The sequence below is a fragment of the Camelina sativa genome, chromosome 4 (assembly GCF_030686135.1).
Source record: "Camelina sativa cultivar CO46 ecotype springtype chromosome 4, ASM3068613v1".
In the NCBI taxonomy this organism is placed as follows: Eukaryota; Viridiplantae; Streptophyta; class Magnoliopsida; order Brassicales; family Brassicaceae; genus Camelina; species Camelina sativa.
Window position 1 is genome coordinate 31428410 of NC_141883.1, and position 14359 is coordinate 31442768.

A 14359-nucleotide genomic window follows, 5' to 3' on the forward strand; every position below is an offset into this window, starting at 1 on the left:
TTCATGAAACTGATGGATATTTGAATGTAGATGATCAATACAGTTTCTTTACATGACTATGAGTGTGCTACTGCGTCTACTTCTTCATCTCTCGCTTTATTTGCTCTGTTTGAAAAACTCGGTCAAACTATATTTGAGTAAAAAGGCCCATTAACGCGTAGAATATTTATTTGGGCCAAAAGCCCATATATCGTACCGTTTTAGGTTTACAAACACCGAAATAAAAGCTTGAACGCCACGTCTTTAATTTTTTTTTTTAATAAGGAATAATATATATTAATTTATTTTTAGTCCTAACAAGCGAAGGCTATCATCTCTCCGTTAATTAGGGTTTCCTTCTCTATCTCGAGTTCAATTCCATTGTTGATCCGCTGAGCTAGGGGTTGTTCGATCCCGACAATTGTGTGGCTTTTCTCTGCTCTTTGTTCTTCGAATTGGGTTAATCTGTTCTGTTTTGGTAAGAGAACATCGGATAGCGATGCCACCGAAGGTTGTGAAGAGGGGAGGCGCCGCGAGAAGAGGCGGGAGGCTAACGAGATCGGCGGTCAAGGCTCAGAGTACGCCGATGGAATCTGCCCAGAAAGAATCTGTTAATATCGGTGAGCTATCTGGCTCCGATGCTGTGGAAGCGAAGGTGGTAGATGAAACTTTAGAGGAAGAGAATCCATTAGATAGGTCGAAGCCATCGGATTCAATTGATGATTCTGTAACTGCAGCTAATCCGAATGATGTTGTTCCGTTGAAAAGTAAGTTTTTTTTTTAGCCTGGTTTGAAAATTTGGATTCGTTTTATTTGGGATTATCTAGTTAACTCGTAGTATCGTTTCATTGTTTTTGATGGATCTAAGTCTAGCTTTCACGAAAGTTTGTGAATTTTTAGACTTCCTACATATCTGACCATAGAGATTAACAAAATAAGAATAATTGTATCTGACTATGGAATGTTTGGATTTAATCTGGATGATAACTGTTCTAGATTCTGTGGAATATAGACGTTATCTTCTGGGGTTGAACAAACTTTAGGGTACCTCGAATAGTATTAGATGTTTTACTCGCTTTTGCTCGCAGAGGAGATAAAGGATTCTGTGGATGATTTCGGAAAAGATGAAAGATTGGATTTAGATGACAATGAACCAGAGTATGAGGCTGAAGAATATGGCGGGGAGGAGTTTGAAGAGAGAGAATTGGGACAGGAGGATGTTGAGTTGGTTAACGAGGAGGAAGAAGAGCTGCACGAGGAGATTGAGGTCGAGGAGGAAGCTGGTGAGTTTGAAGACGAGATTGGAGATGGTCCGGAGGAGCTTGAGAGTGAGCATGATGATGAGCATGCTAATGAAGATGTCAAACATGGAGGTGACACTGTCGATGTGGAAGAAGAAGAGCATCATGATGTTCTCCATGAGAGACGTAAGCGTAAGGAGTTCGAAATATTTGTTGGAAATTTGGACAGAGGTGCTACCGAGGACGACTTGAAGAAAGTGTTTGGTCATGTTGGCGAGGTGACTGAAATTAAGATTTTGAAGAATCCTCAGACAAAGAAGAGCAAGGGTTCTGCTTTCTTGCGTTTTGCAACTGTGGAACAGGCAAAACGAGCTGTTAAAGAGCTTAAAAGCCCAATGGTAAATCGTCTACACTTTAGTATTTGATGGAGAGTTTGTGTAGCTTTACATTCTATATCATGCTCTTGGTCATTGGGACTGCAGATCAATGGTAAAAAGTGTGGTGTAACTGCAAGCCAGGATAATGATACCCTCTTCATTGGTAACATATGCAAGACATGGACCCTAGAAGCTGTAAGTGTCCGTAGATATGCCAATTAAACCCAACTCCACAGTACGTGGAAATCCTGACCATCCGGTATTTGTTGTTGTTCCAGTTGAGGGAGAAGCTGAAACACTATGGAGTTGAGAATGTGGATGATATAACGTTGGTAGAGGACAGCAACAATGTCAACATGAATCGAGGGTATGCCTTCTTGGAATTCTCATCTCGCTCAGATGCCACGGATGCTCACAAACGTCTCCTCAAGAAAGATGTGGTGTTTGGAGTTGAGAAGCCTGCAAAGGTCTCTTTTGCTGATTCTTTCTTAGACCCAGAAGATGAGATAATGGCGCAGGTACTCACTTTGCAGGATCATTTATTTCTTGCAACTTTCATCCTACCATGTCTTCTTTAGAGCGATGGAGGAGTTTAAAGGGGGAGGTGTGGGTGCCACCTTTTCTCTTTGCAGGATAGTAGGTTTTATTTTACCGTTTCTGGATGGTGACTTAGAATAATTTCAAAACCAATAATGAAAACAGACTCGGAATACATTTTCCTTCTGGCTCTCTAACGACATACTAGATTCTGGATTATTGATTGTTGATGAATCTATTATATCTATCTGCTCATAGTACTTAATTCCATTTATTTACTGGTGTTACAGGTTAAGACTATCTTCATTGATGGTCTGTCACCTTCATGGAATGAAGAACGTGTTAGAGACCTTCTGAAAAGATATGGTAAACTAGAAAAGATTGAGCTTGCTCGCAATATGCCATCAGCAAGGAGGAAAGACTTTGGCTTTGTAACTTTTGATACTCATGATGCTGCTATGAGCTGTGCCAAATTCATTAACAACTCAGAGCTAGGCGAAGGGGAGGACAAGGTATTCATATTTTAATTCCTTATCCATATCCACGCAAGTATTATTTTTGCTTTCTAATTCTCTTTTATATTTCTAGGCAAAAGTGAGAGCACGCTTATCTAGACCACTTCAGCAAGCAGGTAAAAGCAGGCAGTCCAGTCGCTCAGACCAGCGGTCTAGGCATGGGACTGGACGGTCTGGAAGGAGTTCATTTGCTCGTCTTCCACCCCGTAGCCTTCCTTCCTCTCGGAGTGCTAGAGGCGTTGGATCTCGGGCCCCATCTTCTAGTGCAAAGAGAGCGGCTGGATCAAGGGGAAGACGTCCACGCCCACCTCTACCTCCACCTGCAAGAGTCAGGCCCTTGCCACCACCTGCTAGGTCATATGATAGAAGACCTCCAGGTACCACACTGGACTTGCTGTTTTTCCATGTTTAGTTATCCTTTTTTACTTGAGCTTCTTTTGTGTTGATTTATCTGATCATATCTTCCATATTGTGTTTTCAGTTCCTCTGTATCCAAAGGCTAGCTTGAAGAGGGACTATGGTCGGCGTGATGATCTTCCTCCTCCAAGAAGCGGACCAGCTGTGAGCTATAGTTCAAGGCTTTCTCCTGAGAGACATCTGTCTTACAGAGATGATTATGCACCTCGTAGCTCTGGTTATTCAGATCTTCCTAGAAGTTCGTCTCGCTCTGAAATGAGGAGGCCGTTCGTGGATGACCCTTACAGTTCAAGATTTGAAAGACCTCCCAGTTACAGTGAAGGAAGACCTCGCGCTTATGAACCTCTTCCTGGATCAAAGCGTCCATATGCTGCATTGGTCTGGTTTCTTGCTCTCTCCGACCATTTTGTTCTCTTAATTTTATATCTTTAGACTATATGATTTGTTACTCTAACGAGTGTTCATTATTCAGGATGACGTTCCTCCTCGTTATGCGGACGTCGATGTTCGTCATTCAAGAGCCCGTCTGGACTATGATGTTGGCCCTTCTCAATATGGGGAATCCTATGGGGACCGGTATGTTCTCTTTTAAAGAATATCTTCTGTTATCTGTAGTTGCAATTCTCTTTGTGCCAAGTATTTTATGTTTTTACTTCCATATTTGGTGTAGGATTCCTAGATCTAGTCTAGGATATGGAAGCAGCCGAAATTCTATGTCAAGTCATGACTCGCGTGGTCCATACAGCAGTCGTCAGGGAATGGATTATGGAGGAGGTTTGATTCAAAAATTTCTGTTGTGACTAACATAGAGCAATACTTTATTGAGATGCAAACACTAACTTGGCTATAATTCCATTATGTTACTTTTTCTTTAGGTTCTTATAGTGGCAGCGATGTAGGAGGAATGTACTCCTCTAGTAGCTATGGTGGTGATCTACCCAGAAGAGATGTAAGTGGCTTCACAATGTTCTTTTATTTTATTTTTGGAAAGTGAAGTTGTGTAACAAATTACTGGATTTGCAGGGAGGAGGTAGCTCGTATTCTTCAATTTACTCAAGCCGTGGCTTGGGTGGTAGTAGTTACTCTGGTGGTGGTCCAGGATCATACTACTGAATGTGAGTGAGTGGTAATTTTGGTTCCTTCCATTTATAGTTGCGTCGTTGTGCATTGTTTTGGTTTTCTTCGTGAGATTTATGGTTGGTTAGAAGAAGACAATGCATGAATCACCTCTTGAAAAGTCTGAGCCGGAACTATGGATCAAATGTGTGCTAAAGTTTGTAAATGAAACACAGGTTTCACATGACCGAGGCTGCCAAACAAGGAGGTTGTACCATGCAAAGTTGTGCAGAAAAGAAGCTACCAGCTGGGAAAGGAGGATTAAAGCCAGCTTCGGTGAGACTGTTGGTATATAGATGTGCTTGCATCTTAAACCGCACTTGCATCTTTTTTTTCGGATGGGATGATAAGCTCGAGTTTTATAGAGATGGTTCATAGTTGCTGGACTTGTGATGTATCTATCTCTTAGTTTTTCATTCCTCTCTCTCTCTCTCTCTCTTTCTCGAATAATGGACGAATTTGTTGGAGGACAGAGATTTAGCTATGTTTGTATTATTGATCCATAAGTTTATTAAGGTTTCTCCAAGAAAACAATAATGTTCTCAGCCAAGTTTTAAGGTCTTCTCAGCTTATTGCATTATTCTTTATTTAGATGTGATGCTTGATCTTTATTTAGATGACAATGAGAGGTTACTCCATTGACGTGACTTTCGAAGCTTTAATATCAAGATTTGTATCCTCTGTATATTAATGTCCGAAACGAACAATAAAAGATACTGAGGAACTCCCAATTTATACACTTTATAATACAACATACATAAATTAAGCAGCAGGATACATTACTTAGTGTTAGAAAGATGCAATGAGCTAATAAAAGCTCTATCGATTTCTCTAGAAACCCTAGAATTGAAAATTTGAGAACACATAATTTTATGGCGCCTTTTAGAAGTCTTCTACTATCAATCAAGAGAGTCAGCAGCAGCCATTCTTCTTGCTTTCTTCTTCATCGTCTCCTCCGTATTCTCTGCAATGGTTTTAGAAAACGCTTCCACGATTCGTTGTTGCGATTCCAATATCATCTTCGTCCTCTTCATCTCTGTGTCCATCCTCATCGCTTCAATCTCTCTAGTCATCTCCATTCTCGTCTGCTCTGTTCTCAACATCGTATCTCCAAGCAGCTTAATCGCACTCGCTATCTCCACCATTGGATCATTACCACCATCATCATCATCATCCTCCTCCGTCTTCATCATCATCTCTCTCCCTCGCTTCCCTCCTCCTCCTCCTTCAGGAATTCTACCAACCCTAGCACTGTAACTAGATCCTCCTCCTGCTCCTGCTCCTAAACCACGACCAGGTCTCGGATTTGAACTCATCCCGGAACTCGGACTCGCCGTGTATTTCTGATCGATCTTACCGGGAAATCTCGGACCTGGCTGTGCTACACTCACTCCAGTCGGTATCCGAATTCGAATTCCGCCGCTACTACTACCAGATCCAGCCGTACCATTCCTATTAAAGAACCTCGGCGTCGTCCTTGCCACTGATCCTCTACCTCCTCCTCCGCCGTTTTTAAACTGATACCGAGCTGTGTAATTCCCGTCGTCGTCGTGATCCTCGTCGTCACCACTTTCGTTACCTTGTTTGATGATCTCTGGTCTATTCTCCATAGCTTCCATCCGCTTAAAATGAACCCAAGACGATATAAACCTCGCCACCGGCACAGATCTAGCTCTTTGGATCTCTGTGCGGTACCTTTTACGAAGCTTCTCCATCTTGTGACGGCACTGAACCGCTGTTTTCTTCGGCGTCACGTCCGGGCAACTAGTACCAACCGCTTCTGCGACTTCTTCCCAGTGATTCGCCTTGAGGTTTCCACGGTTCAGAGCGTACCATTTGTCTCTGTACCCGTCAATTAGCGCGACAGTCTCTTCAAGCGACCAGCACGGCGGAGGTAACCGCCTAGAGTTCTTAGACGCGGCGGAGGGGACGGAGGCGCTCTTCAGATCTGTGACGGAAACCGGTTCCGCTGAGGCATCGTCTTGAGCGGGAGATGATAATGATGGCGGGACGAGAGCTGACGGTGGAGACGACTGGATCCGAACCGGTGATGGATCCGGAATTGGATCGTGGTTCATCGGAGAATCCGGATCGGACATGGAACGGTATAGATGAAAAATATCAAAATCTGAGGAAAGAAAAATTCAGATCTCGTGAAGGAAGAGAAAAAGGCTGTGATGCGGATGGATGGCTATTAGCGGCGGCGATATCACGTAATATCGAGAAGAGATAAGGGAGAGAGGAGAGAGAGAGAGAGAGAGTGGAGGAGAGGCGTAGGTTAAAAGGGTTGGTGGCGGAGGATAAGGTTAGATAGAAGCGTACATTAGCAGAAGAGTTGGTAATAATAAAGGAAGAAAGCCTTAAGCGGTGGTGGCGGAGGCGGGTGGTGGGGGCACACCGTCGTGGACGACACGTGGGGTAATAATGATATTTGTATCGGTGGAAAATAAAAAAGAGAAAAAGCGGCTGGTTTCGGGGATGAAGCCACCGTGGTCATGGTCATCATGGTTAAGGGGAGGCTAACGTGAGCCGTGTTTCACGGAGCCGGTAGGTGGCGTAGGGTAGACTTGCGAACCCGCTCTTGCCGTTTTTGTAACTGCTTTGCTTAATTATGTTTTTTTGGCCTCTTCTTCCCCACCTTTTGGACTCTTCTCTCTTGCTCTCTTGCTCTCTTGCTCTCTGGCGTTCTACTCCTTTTTTAGTAAAGTCATTTTGTTAATAAAATGTCAATGAGATTAGTGATTTTGTTGATTTTAGGCCTCAAATCATATCAAACACAATTTGTTGGATGGGCTTAAAACTTGAATTGGGCTATTATTATGCAACAAGGAATCTTACAAGTGGTAGGTAACACTTTTGTGTCTCAAGTTAGGTTTAGCAACTTGAGACATCTCATTTGTCATATCGTTTGTTTGTGTGTGTTCTTAGGTTGATTATATATTTTGACAAAAGCTTCAATGTAAAAATGTCCTTGTCGTATGAATTTGACTTTTGGATTAATAAAATCAAGATTGTGTAAGACGTGGGGGAGTTTGACATGTTTTGTTTCTGTCTGACTGACTAAACATAGTTGAAAATCATATCTTGGACATCTGTTTTTAATGTTTCAAATCAAAGTCTTGCAAAAGAGGTGTTTTGACTTAGCAGAAAGAGAAATTTTTAATGTTTCAATCTCTTGCAAAGAGGTTTTTGACTTAGCAGAAAGAAGAGAGAAAACTTAACAGAGAGAGAGAGAGAGATGATGGAGAAGAATCCGTTAATGGAGGCTGCTCGAAAGGGAGATGTCGAGTATTTACTCCGATCAACGGAATCCGATCCTACTCTGCTCGAAGTTATTGTTGTGAACGGCGAAGAAACGCCGTTACATATTGCCTCCACGTACGGACACTTTAGTTTCGTAAGAGAAATCCTCAAACTAAGAGAGAGTCACGGAAGAGAATTGAATAAAGACGGGTTTACTCCTATGCATATAGCAGCATCCATGGGCCACGTTGAAGTCGTGAGAGAGCTTTTGGAGAAGCTAAGTGGTGAGATCTGTTTGATCAAAGGTAAAGATAGAAAGATTCCTCTTCATTACGCTGCTATGAGAGGAAGAGTTCGTGTTCTTGATGAGTTAGTGTCTGCAAATCCGAAGTCTCTTGAAGAAATCACTGCCCGTGGAGAGACATCTTGCGGTTAGGTACTATCAGTTCGATGGATTCGTTGTTTTGTTGGAACGTCTTGAGGAATTTGATAAGCTTTGTGTGTTAAACAAGCAAGACAACGGAGGGAACACAGTTTTACACTTAGCTGTTCAAAAACGACAGTATGAGGTACCAATCTTCTCTAACTTAAGTTGGTTTTCGAATTCGATTGTTGTTTTTTGCGGATTAATATGAGATTGCAATTTTCAGGTGATTGACTTGTTGCTTGGCTCTAAAAACACAATCCCACAAGATTTTATTGAAGTGAACTCTTTAAACTCCAATGGCTTGACACCTCTTGATGTGTTACTTCACTTTGGAGGTGAACCAGAAGACGTGGAGATTCATCAGATCCTCATTAAATCAGGAGCTGTAATATCAAGAGATCTCGACACAAGGCAAGCAACAACAACGACAGAAAATGAAACAAAAGCGTCAGAAGAATCCCTGATGACTCACAAGCAATGGCTAGATTACTTCAAGTACAAGAAAGACAGAGTCTCACCTAACGAAGTTCGCAACGTATTACTGGTTATCGCGATTCTGATAGCCACAGCGACTTATCAAGCCGTGCTAAGTCCACCTGGAGGTGTCTGGCAAGAAGATTACTGCATTGATGGATTCTGTCAATTAACTGACATAAAGGAAAACAAAATCAAACCGGTTTACTACGCAGGAACAACGATAATGGGATCAAAGAGTTGGATCTCTTACGGCATTTTCATCTTCTTAAACTCGGTCGGGTTTTTCACTTCTACTGAACTGATCTCTTTGCTCACAAAAGGTCTCCCTTTCTACCTTGAGCTGCAAGTTTCATTGACTGCTGTTGCCTTGACCTATGGATTCGCAATGGCTGCACTTTCTCCAAACTTCGGATTAGGCTTGTTCTTCATGGTGCTTTCTGTGGTATTACCTATCGCTGTAGCGAGAATCCCAAGTCTAATCAGAAAACATGCCAAGAAAATCAAAATCTATCCTCTAAGAAGCACTACTACCACAACCACCTCATAAAATCCCAAGTTACAGTCTCATATTCCAATTCCCCTCTCTCTTTTTTTGTCTATATACATATCTTGAGTTGGTTTGTGTTCTTGAGTAGTACATTTGAAGAAACATGAGTCTAAAAGTAAGTATTTTTGTTTTGTTTTGTCAGTATACCATTATTTGTAGAAGCTCTCACAAGTCAGAGTCTCTTAGCCTCTTTGGCTGTTTGAATGTGATTTCTGTATTGAACTAATCCCTTTACTTGTGTTAAATTTACCATGCATATTCAGGGTTTAGTGAATTAGTGTCAAATCATAAACTTTATAAAAGTTGAATCTTTATTTGCATAGCCCTAAAGTCTTTGAGAGGACGAAACAGAGATGCCATAAAAGAGGGGAATGATTGATGATCATTATGATGTCTGAACCAAGCATAATCAATTTTCACTGCTGAAAAATTAAAATTCTTGAGATTCAGACAAAACATCAGAAACAGAGCATTCATGAAACAGGGCAATGATTGATCAGGGTTAATCTTAAGTCAGTCAGGCCCGTTAATTTTCACCATCAACCCCAACGGCAACCAGTGTATGCAAGAATCTAATCCAGCCTGTGTCATACTCATATACCTCATGTTATTATTATTTTTTTGGTAATAAACCTCGTGTTAATTAAGCATAAGAAGTAAGGAATCTTCACGACAAACATGTCATGTGAGGACTTGTTTTCGAATCTCGATAGTGAAAGTGTTAACACTAGCTTTTAACTATTTTATTGCACTTGCTTTTTTCGATTAATGAGAAACACCCCAACAAATTGCCTTATTATTCGGTGATATCAATAAATTAGCTTATCTAGTGATACTGTATTAAGCTTTTCATCGGGTTTCTCTTATCTTCCGAGTAAAATAACTATGCCCGAATAACATAGTTTAAAATTCAATAATTAAAAACACGTAAGGTATTTTTACCAGGTTGCAAACTTAATCACTACACATTCTCTTCAGCTTACTTACTACTTAGTAGTATTATATATACAGGTATGTGTACTTGTCTGAATGTGGATAACTTTCATTAATAGATTGGATATTCTCTTGGGACTCAAGAAAGAATGGACCACAGATTGTTTGATGCAGCTCGTACGGGAGACATAACAACACTCAAGTTGCTCCTTCAAGAAGATCCTCTGCTTCTCGAGCGTCTCTCTCTTTCATCTCCTGAGAATCCTCTCCATGTCTCAGCTTTCACCGGCCAAGCCGCATTCACGGCGGAAATCTTGCGTCACAACCAAGGTTTAGCTCTGGAGCCGAACCTACAAGGGTTTAGCCCTCTTCATATTGCTTCAGCCTCAGGGAAAATTGAAGTTGTGAGAGTTCTCCTAAGTGTTGGCGAGAAACGTGATCTCTGCTTCTTGAAGGACAAAGACGGTTTGATTCCTCTTCACAGCGCAGCGCAGAGAGGAAGAATCGAGGTCATTAAAGAGCTGGTTTCCTCTTTCCCTGAATCTCTCGAGGAACAAACGGCTTTTCTTGAGACCCCTCTTCATGTTGCTGTTAAGAACAATCAAGTGGAAGCTACAAAGTTGTTGTTGCTAGAGATCAAGAACCGTGACACATCATGGGGGATCGTTAACCAGGAAAATCGAGAAGGCAATACAATCTTGCATCTTGCAACTCTTGGGAAACAGCTTCAGGCAAGTAGTTTCTTCTTCTTTACTCATCACTTACAAACCTAACCAAACTTTTATCTAGATAGTATCTTATTATATAAAACGAATATATCCATTGTTAACTTTGACAGTTTCACACTTGATCATGCATAAGCGTCAGTACTAATTGCTATATATTTCAATAACGTTGCTGTCTACAGATTGTGGAGATGTTGATAGGTGAGGAAGCAATACTACACGGATCGGTAGATGTAAACAAACAAAACAGAAGCTGGTTAACACCAAAGGATGTCCTCGACGTGGTTATTGAAACCGAAGGAGGAAGTGTTTCTGAAATGCACAGGATTGTTCAAATCTTTCAGACAGCTGAAGCAAGGAACGCAAATGAGAAACGTAAAAACCTTAAACCAATTGACCGTAGTAGAAACCCTTTACGTATGATAAAGAGGTATCTAGACTATGAGATTACTAATTCCACCCTTGAAAAGCGGGAAACTCTATTGGTTGTTGCGACACTCATAGCAACACTTACGTTCACTGGAGTCCTTCAGCCTCCAGGAGCTTTCAGAGGTGAAGACTCAAGTGGTGGTTCTGGCTCACAGAACAACAACAATACAACCCCAATCATAAACACCAATTTCGGTTCGAGGAACAGCACTGAAGGACAAGCAATCATGGCGGCCAGTACTGTTGACTTCACTCTCTACGCTACCTTCAACGCGATTGGCTTCTTCGCTTCGGTTACAATGATCTCGCTGCTCACTAAAGGGTTCCCTCTGAGAAATTGGATAAGGCTTTGCATTATCTCAATCGTGGCTATTTATCTGGTTGCAGTAGTCTACATAGCACCAAATGAGAAGACATTTTGGCTGGTGGTTCTAAGTGTATCGTCGCTCTTGGTTCTTCGTGAGTCTTATCTCTTCTTCAAATCATTGCTTAAAGCTTTTCGGGTTGCAAGGCGTCTCTAACTTTCTTTGTAATCAACTCATCTCAGTTCAATCATCTTTGTTGTTGTTTCTTTATCATCATATTTGCTTATGTATGTGTGTTTTTTTCTCTTTCTTTTTGTTCTATATTTATCATTGTAAAATGTAATCTTTTAAATGGGGTTTTCTCTCATATTTTTTCGTGTGAATTTGACTTTTTGAGATTTATAAAATTAATTAAATCATGAAGACGTAGAGGAGTTTTGAAATGTTCTGTTTCTCTAATGCTCTGACTTGACAAAGTCGAAATTTTTCATGTGTTTAACGTTGAACTCTCGTATGAAGGGTTTTGGACGTAGCAGAGAGAAAAGAGAGATGGAGAAGAATCCGTTAATGGAGGTGACAGATTCATCAGATTCTCTACAAAGCAGGAGCGGTAAGATCAAGAGATCTTAACACAATCAGTTCAGGTATTAGAGAATGGCTAGCTAGATCACTTGTGGTACAAGAAAGATAAAGTCTCACCTAACGAAGTTCGCGACGTGTTACTGCCTTACTGGTTATGGCGATTCTGATAGCCACAACGACTTATCAAGCCGTACTAAGTGCACCTTGAGGTGTTTGGCAAGAAGATTACTGCATCAATGGATACTGTCCAGTAACTGATCTTCAAATTCCAATTCCCCTCTCTTTTTTTCTATTCTACAAACTATCTTGATTGGTTTGTGTTCTTGACTGGTAGTATATTTAAAGAAACCTGAGTCAAAAAGTAAGTTTTTTTTATTTTTGTTTTGTTTTGTCAGTAAGCATTATTTGTAGAAGCTCTCACAAGTCACCGTCTCTTTTAGCCTATTTCAAGATCGGCTATTTGAATGTAATTTCTCTATCGTTACACTCTGTCGTCTCTGCTCTGCACATGTTCTTTTGTTCCCTTTATAGAACCAGAAACAACAAATCTTATTCACCAATCCCAATTATTGTACCTTGTATAACTTATTATTAACCCATGTTTCTGATCTGACATGGGTAAAATTTGAATATCAGACAAAACAAAACATAAACAATCATAACATATATATATATATATATATATATATATATATATATATAAATCTCAGTTATGTATATATAAGTTTAGAGGGGTAACTAGTGACATTTAAATTCTATAGCCAAGCCAGTCTGTAAAGATGAATTATCCCATCTGTCCACATCTATATTACTAAATATATAAATATAGATAGAGATAGACAAGAACTTACTGGTTTGATTTTGAATTTTCTTATTTATTCTTAATCAGAGATTGATTAAGACAAGATAAGAGTCCCTGCCGACTAATCTCTACATCATCTACACAGATTCATTAAAAATAAGAAAGGCGAAAATGATTAAAATGTTTTGGAAAAGAGACAAAAAAAGATTTTTTAAGATTTTTTGTTTGTTTTTTGGAATTTTGTTGAGAAACTCAAACAGCGAGTTGCTGTTTCTGATGAGAAGCTTCATCGTCATTGATGAAGGTAATGACAGATCTTGATGATGGGACAACAACGAGAGATAGAGGTTGAAGAAGAGTCATTTCCTTTTGAAGGTAAGTGAAGTAAGCGTGGAATGTGTTTGGCGTCACGTTTAACTCAAACCCTAACCCGAATAAGAAGTCCAGCTCTAGAAAATTCATCTCTTTCGTGCTTATTCCTCCCACTTTCGCGTAATACGCATTGTTGTAGTACCTGTTTCAAATTATCCAAATTAGTGAATCAGTGTCAAGTCAGAAAACTTTATAAAAATTGAATCTTTATTTCACTGGACGGACGAAACAGAGTAGCCATAAAACAGGGGAGTGATTGATTGATTGATCATTATGATGTCTGAACAAAAAAAAAATACTCAAGTTTCACTGTTCAAATCAAAGCTGTGGTTGAGAAAAACTAACTCAGATCAAAAATTAAAAAATTAAATGAAATTTATAGTTTTCTTGAAATTCAAACAAAACTTCAGAAACAGAGCAGTTACGAAACAGGGGACCATCCATTGAGGTTTTCTAACTGTGATAGTGAATTCTGAGCTCAATTCTTAAAATTGACTTACAGATCATCGAGGAATTTAGCAGCGACCATGACACTAGTGATGAGGAGACGATGAACGTTAAAGGAATTGATGGGAAGTGAAGGTTGTCTGTGAGTGAAACGGTCGAGATAAACGTAAGCCACGACGAAGCAAGAAGGACTACAATTCGCGTATTTGAAGATCCTCTCGAGATAGCTCTGGATCGTTATGGTCGGTCTACTCAGTCCGTGGAACACCGAGACCCTCTGTGACCGAGTCGTGACTCGTCTGGTCAGATCGTTCGACTCTGCAACTCGCTCTAGCAATGAAGATAAGAATGCTATTAGCTTCGACATTACACTTGGATTCTCAAGTTCCGCCATTTTTTTTGTGTGTACGAGAAATAGAGAGAGAGAGAGAGAGAAAGAGAACTTGTTTGTGTGATGAGATGGAGAAGAGTCTTCTTCTCTTTGCTCTGCTCTGTTGTTAATGGCGTGTGTTTAAGTTGGTCGTTATATTGGGTAGTTATTATGTATTTTTTATTTTTATTTTAGTAAATTAGTGTAATTATTTTAAGTTTTTTATCCAATTTAAATTTTAGAAATGTGTCGCTTTTGAATTTTTCAGTTGTGTTATACATTCATTAGTCATTTACTCAAATTGTTCTATCACCGTCGGCGGTGGAACCCAAAAAAACCAAAATGAATAAATAAATAACTCATTAGTATATGGAACAGAAAAGGAAAAGTGGGGTTTTTATAAAAGAAGTTGAGTTAATGATTTATTGAATTTGAAAACTTAAGTTCTAACAAGAGGGAAACATAATTAATACATCAAACAAGATATATCAAATCGAAGGAGATAAACGTATATATCC

At 40.1% G+C, this 14359-nt stretch overlaps 4 protein-coding genes and 1 pseudogene across 7 annotated transcripts; 3 read left to right on the forward strand and 2 right to left on the reverse strand.

The window, feature by feature from the left end:
* Positions 1-230: 230 nt before the first annotated feature.
* Positions 231-4713, forward strand: LOC104783024 (uncharacterized). 3 transcript variants are annotated; one of them, XM_010508100.3, is made up of 12 exons: positions 231-746; positions 1068-1618; positions 1703-1792; positions 1876-2115; positions 2425-2646; positions 2723-3026; positions 3131-3444; positions 3539-3642; positions 3737-3840; positions 3942-4015; positions 4090-4181; positions 4359-4713. In XM_010508100.3, exons 1-11 carry the CDS (start codon positions 479-481, stop codon positions 4177-4179), a joined length of 2361 nt encoding a protein of 786 aa, XP_010506402.2. In that variant the 5' UTR covers positions 231-478; the 3' UTR covers positions 4180-4181; positions 4359-4713. The 3 variants fall into 3 exon arrangements, with proteins under 3 accessions (XP_010506402.2, XP_087368162.1, XP_010506404.2); XM_087512036.1 differs by having other exon boundaries at positions 259-746; positions 4090-4192; XM_010508102.3 differs by having other exon boundaries at positions 259-746; positions 4090-4185.
* Positions 4714-4896: 183 nt separating this feature from the next.
* LOC104783025 (uncharacterized) lies at positions 4897-7142 on the reverse strand. The gene has a single exon (XM_010508103.2). It carries the CDS (start codon positions 6279-6281, stop codon positions 5082-5084), a length of 1200 nt encoding a protein of 399 aa, XP_010506405.1. The 5' UTR covers positions 6282-7142; the 3' UTR covers positions 4897-5081.
* Positions 7143-7398: 256 nt separating this feature from the next.
* LOC104784406 (uncharacterized) lies at positions 7399-9102 on the forward strand (annotated as a pseudogene). Its single transcript, XR_015596211.1, has 2 exons — positions 7399-7994; positions 8076-9102. The product of XR_015596211.1 is annotated as an uncharacterized LOC104784406 (transcript).
* Positions 9103-9907: 805 nt separating this feature from the next.
* On the forward strand, positions 9908-11648 carry LOC104783026 (uncharacterized). Its single transcript, XM_010508104.3, has 2 exons — positions 9908-10540; positions 10717-11648. Exons 1-2 carry the CDS (start codon positions 9959-9961, stop codon positions 11482-11484), a joined length of 1350 nt encoding a protein of 449 aa, XP_010506406.1. The 5' UTR covers positions 9908-9958; the 3' UTR covers positions 11485-11648.
* Positions 11649-12688: 1040 nt separating this feature from the next.
* Positions 12689-14087, reverse strand: LOC104783027 (cyclin-U4-1-like). Its single transcript, XM_010508105.3, has 2 exons — positions 13525-14087; positions 12689-13166 (listed from the first exon to the last, which is right to left on the reverse strand). Exons 1-2 carry the CDS (start codon positions 13863-13865, stop codon positions 12905-12907), a joined length of 603 nt encoding a protein of 200 aa, XP_010506407.1. The 5' UTR covers positions 13866-14087; the 3' UTR covers positions 12689-12904.
* Between the last annotated feature and the right edge of the window lie 272 nt (positions 14088-14359).

Bases quoted from the DNA above. Each gene is read 5' to 3' on its own strand.
- LOC104783024 (XM_010508100.3), top strand. From the start codon at position 479: ATGCCACCGAAGGTTGTGAAGAGGGGAGGCGCCGCGAGAAGAGGCGGG. The intron at 747-1,067 runs GTAAGTTTTTTT...TTTTGCTCGCAG, and splicing joins TGATGTTGTTCCGTTGAAAA to AGGAGATAAAGGATTCTGTG. The intron at 3,027-3,130 runs GTACCACACTGG...TTGTGTTTTCAG, and splicing joins ATATGATAGAAGACCTCCAG to TTCCTCTGTATCCAAAGGCT.
- LOC104783025 (XM_010508103.2), bottom strand. From the start codon at position 6,281: ATGTCCGATCCGGATTCTCCGATGAACCACGATCCAATTCCGGATCCA.
- LOC104783026 (XM_010508104.3), top strand. From the start codon at position 9,959: ATGGACCACAGATTGTTTGATGCAGCTCGTACGGGAGACATAACAACA. The intron at 10,541-10,716 runs GCAAGTAGTTTC...TGCTGTCTACAG, and splicing joins CTCTTGGGAAACAGCTTCAG to ATTGTGGAGATGTTGATAGG.
- LOC104783027 (XM_010508105.3), bottom strand. From the start codon at position 13,865: ATGGCGGAACTTGAGAATCCAAGTGTAATGTCGAAGCTAATAGCATTC. The intron at 13,167-13,524 runs GTAAGTCAATTT...AATTTGAAACAG, and splicing joins GCTAAATTCCTCGATGATCT to GTACTACAACAATGCGTATT.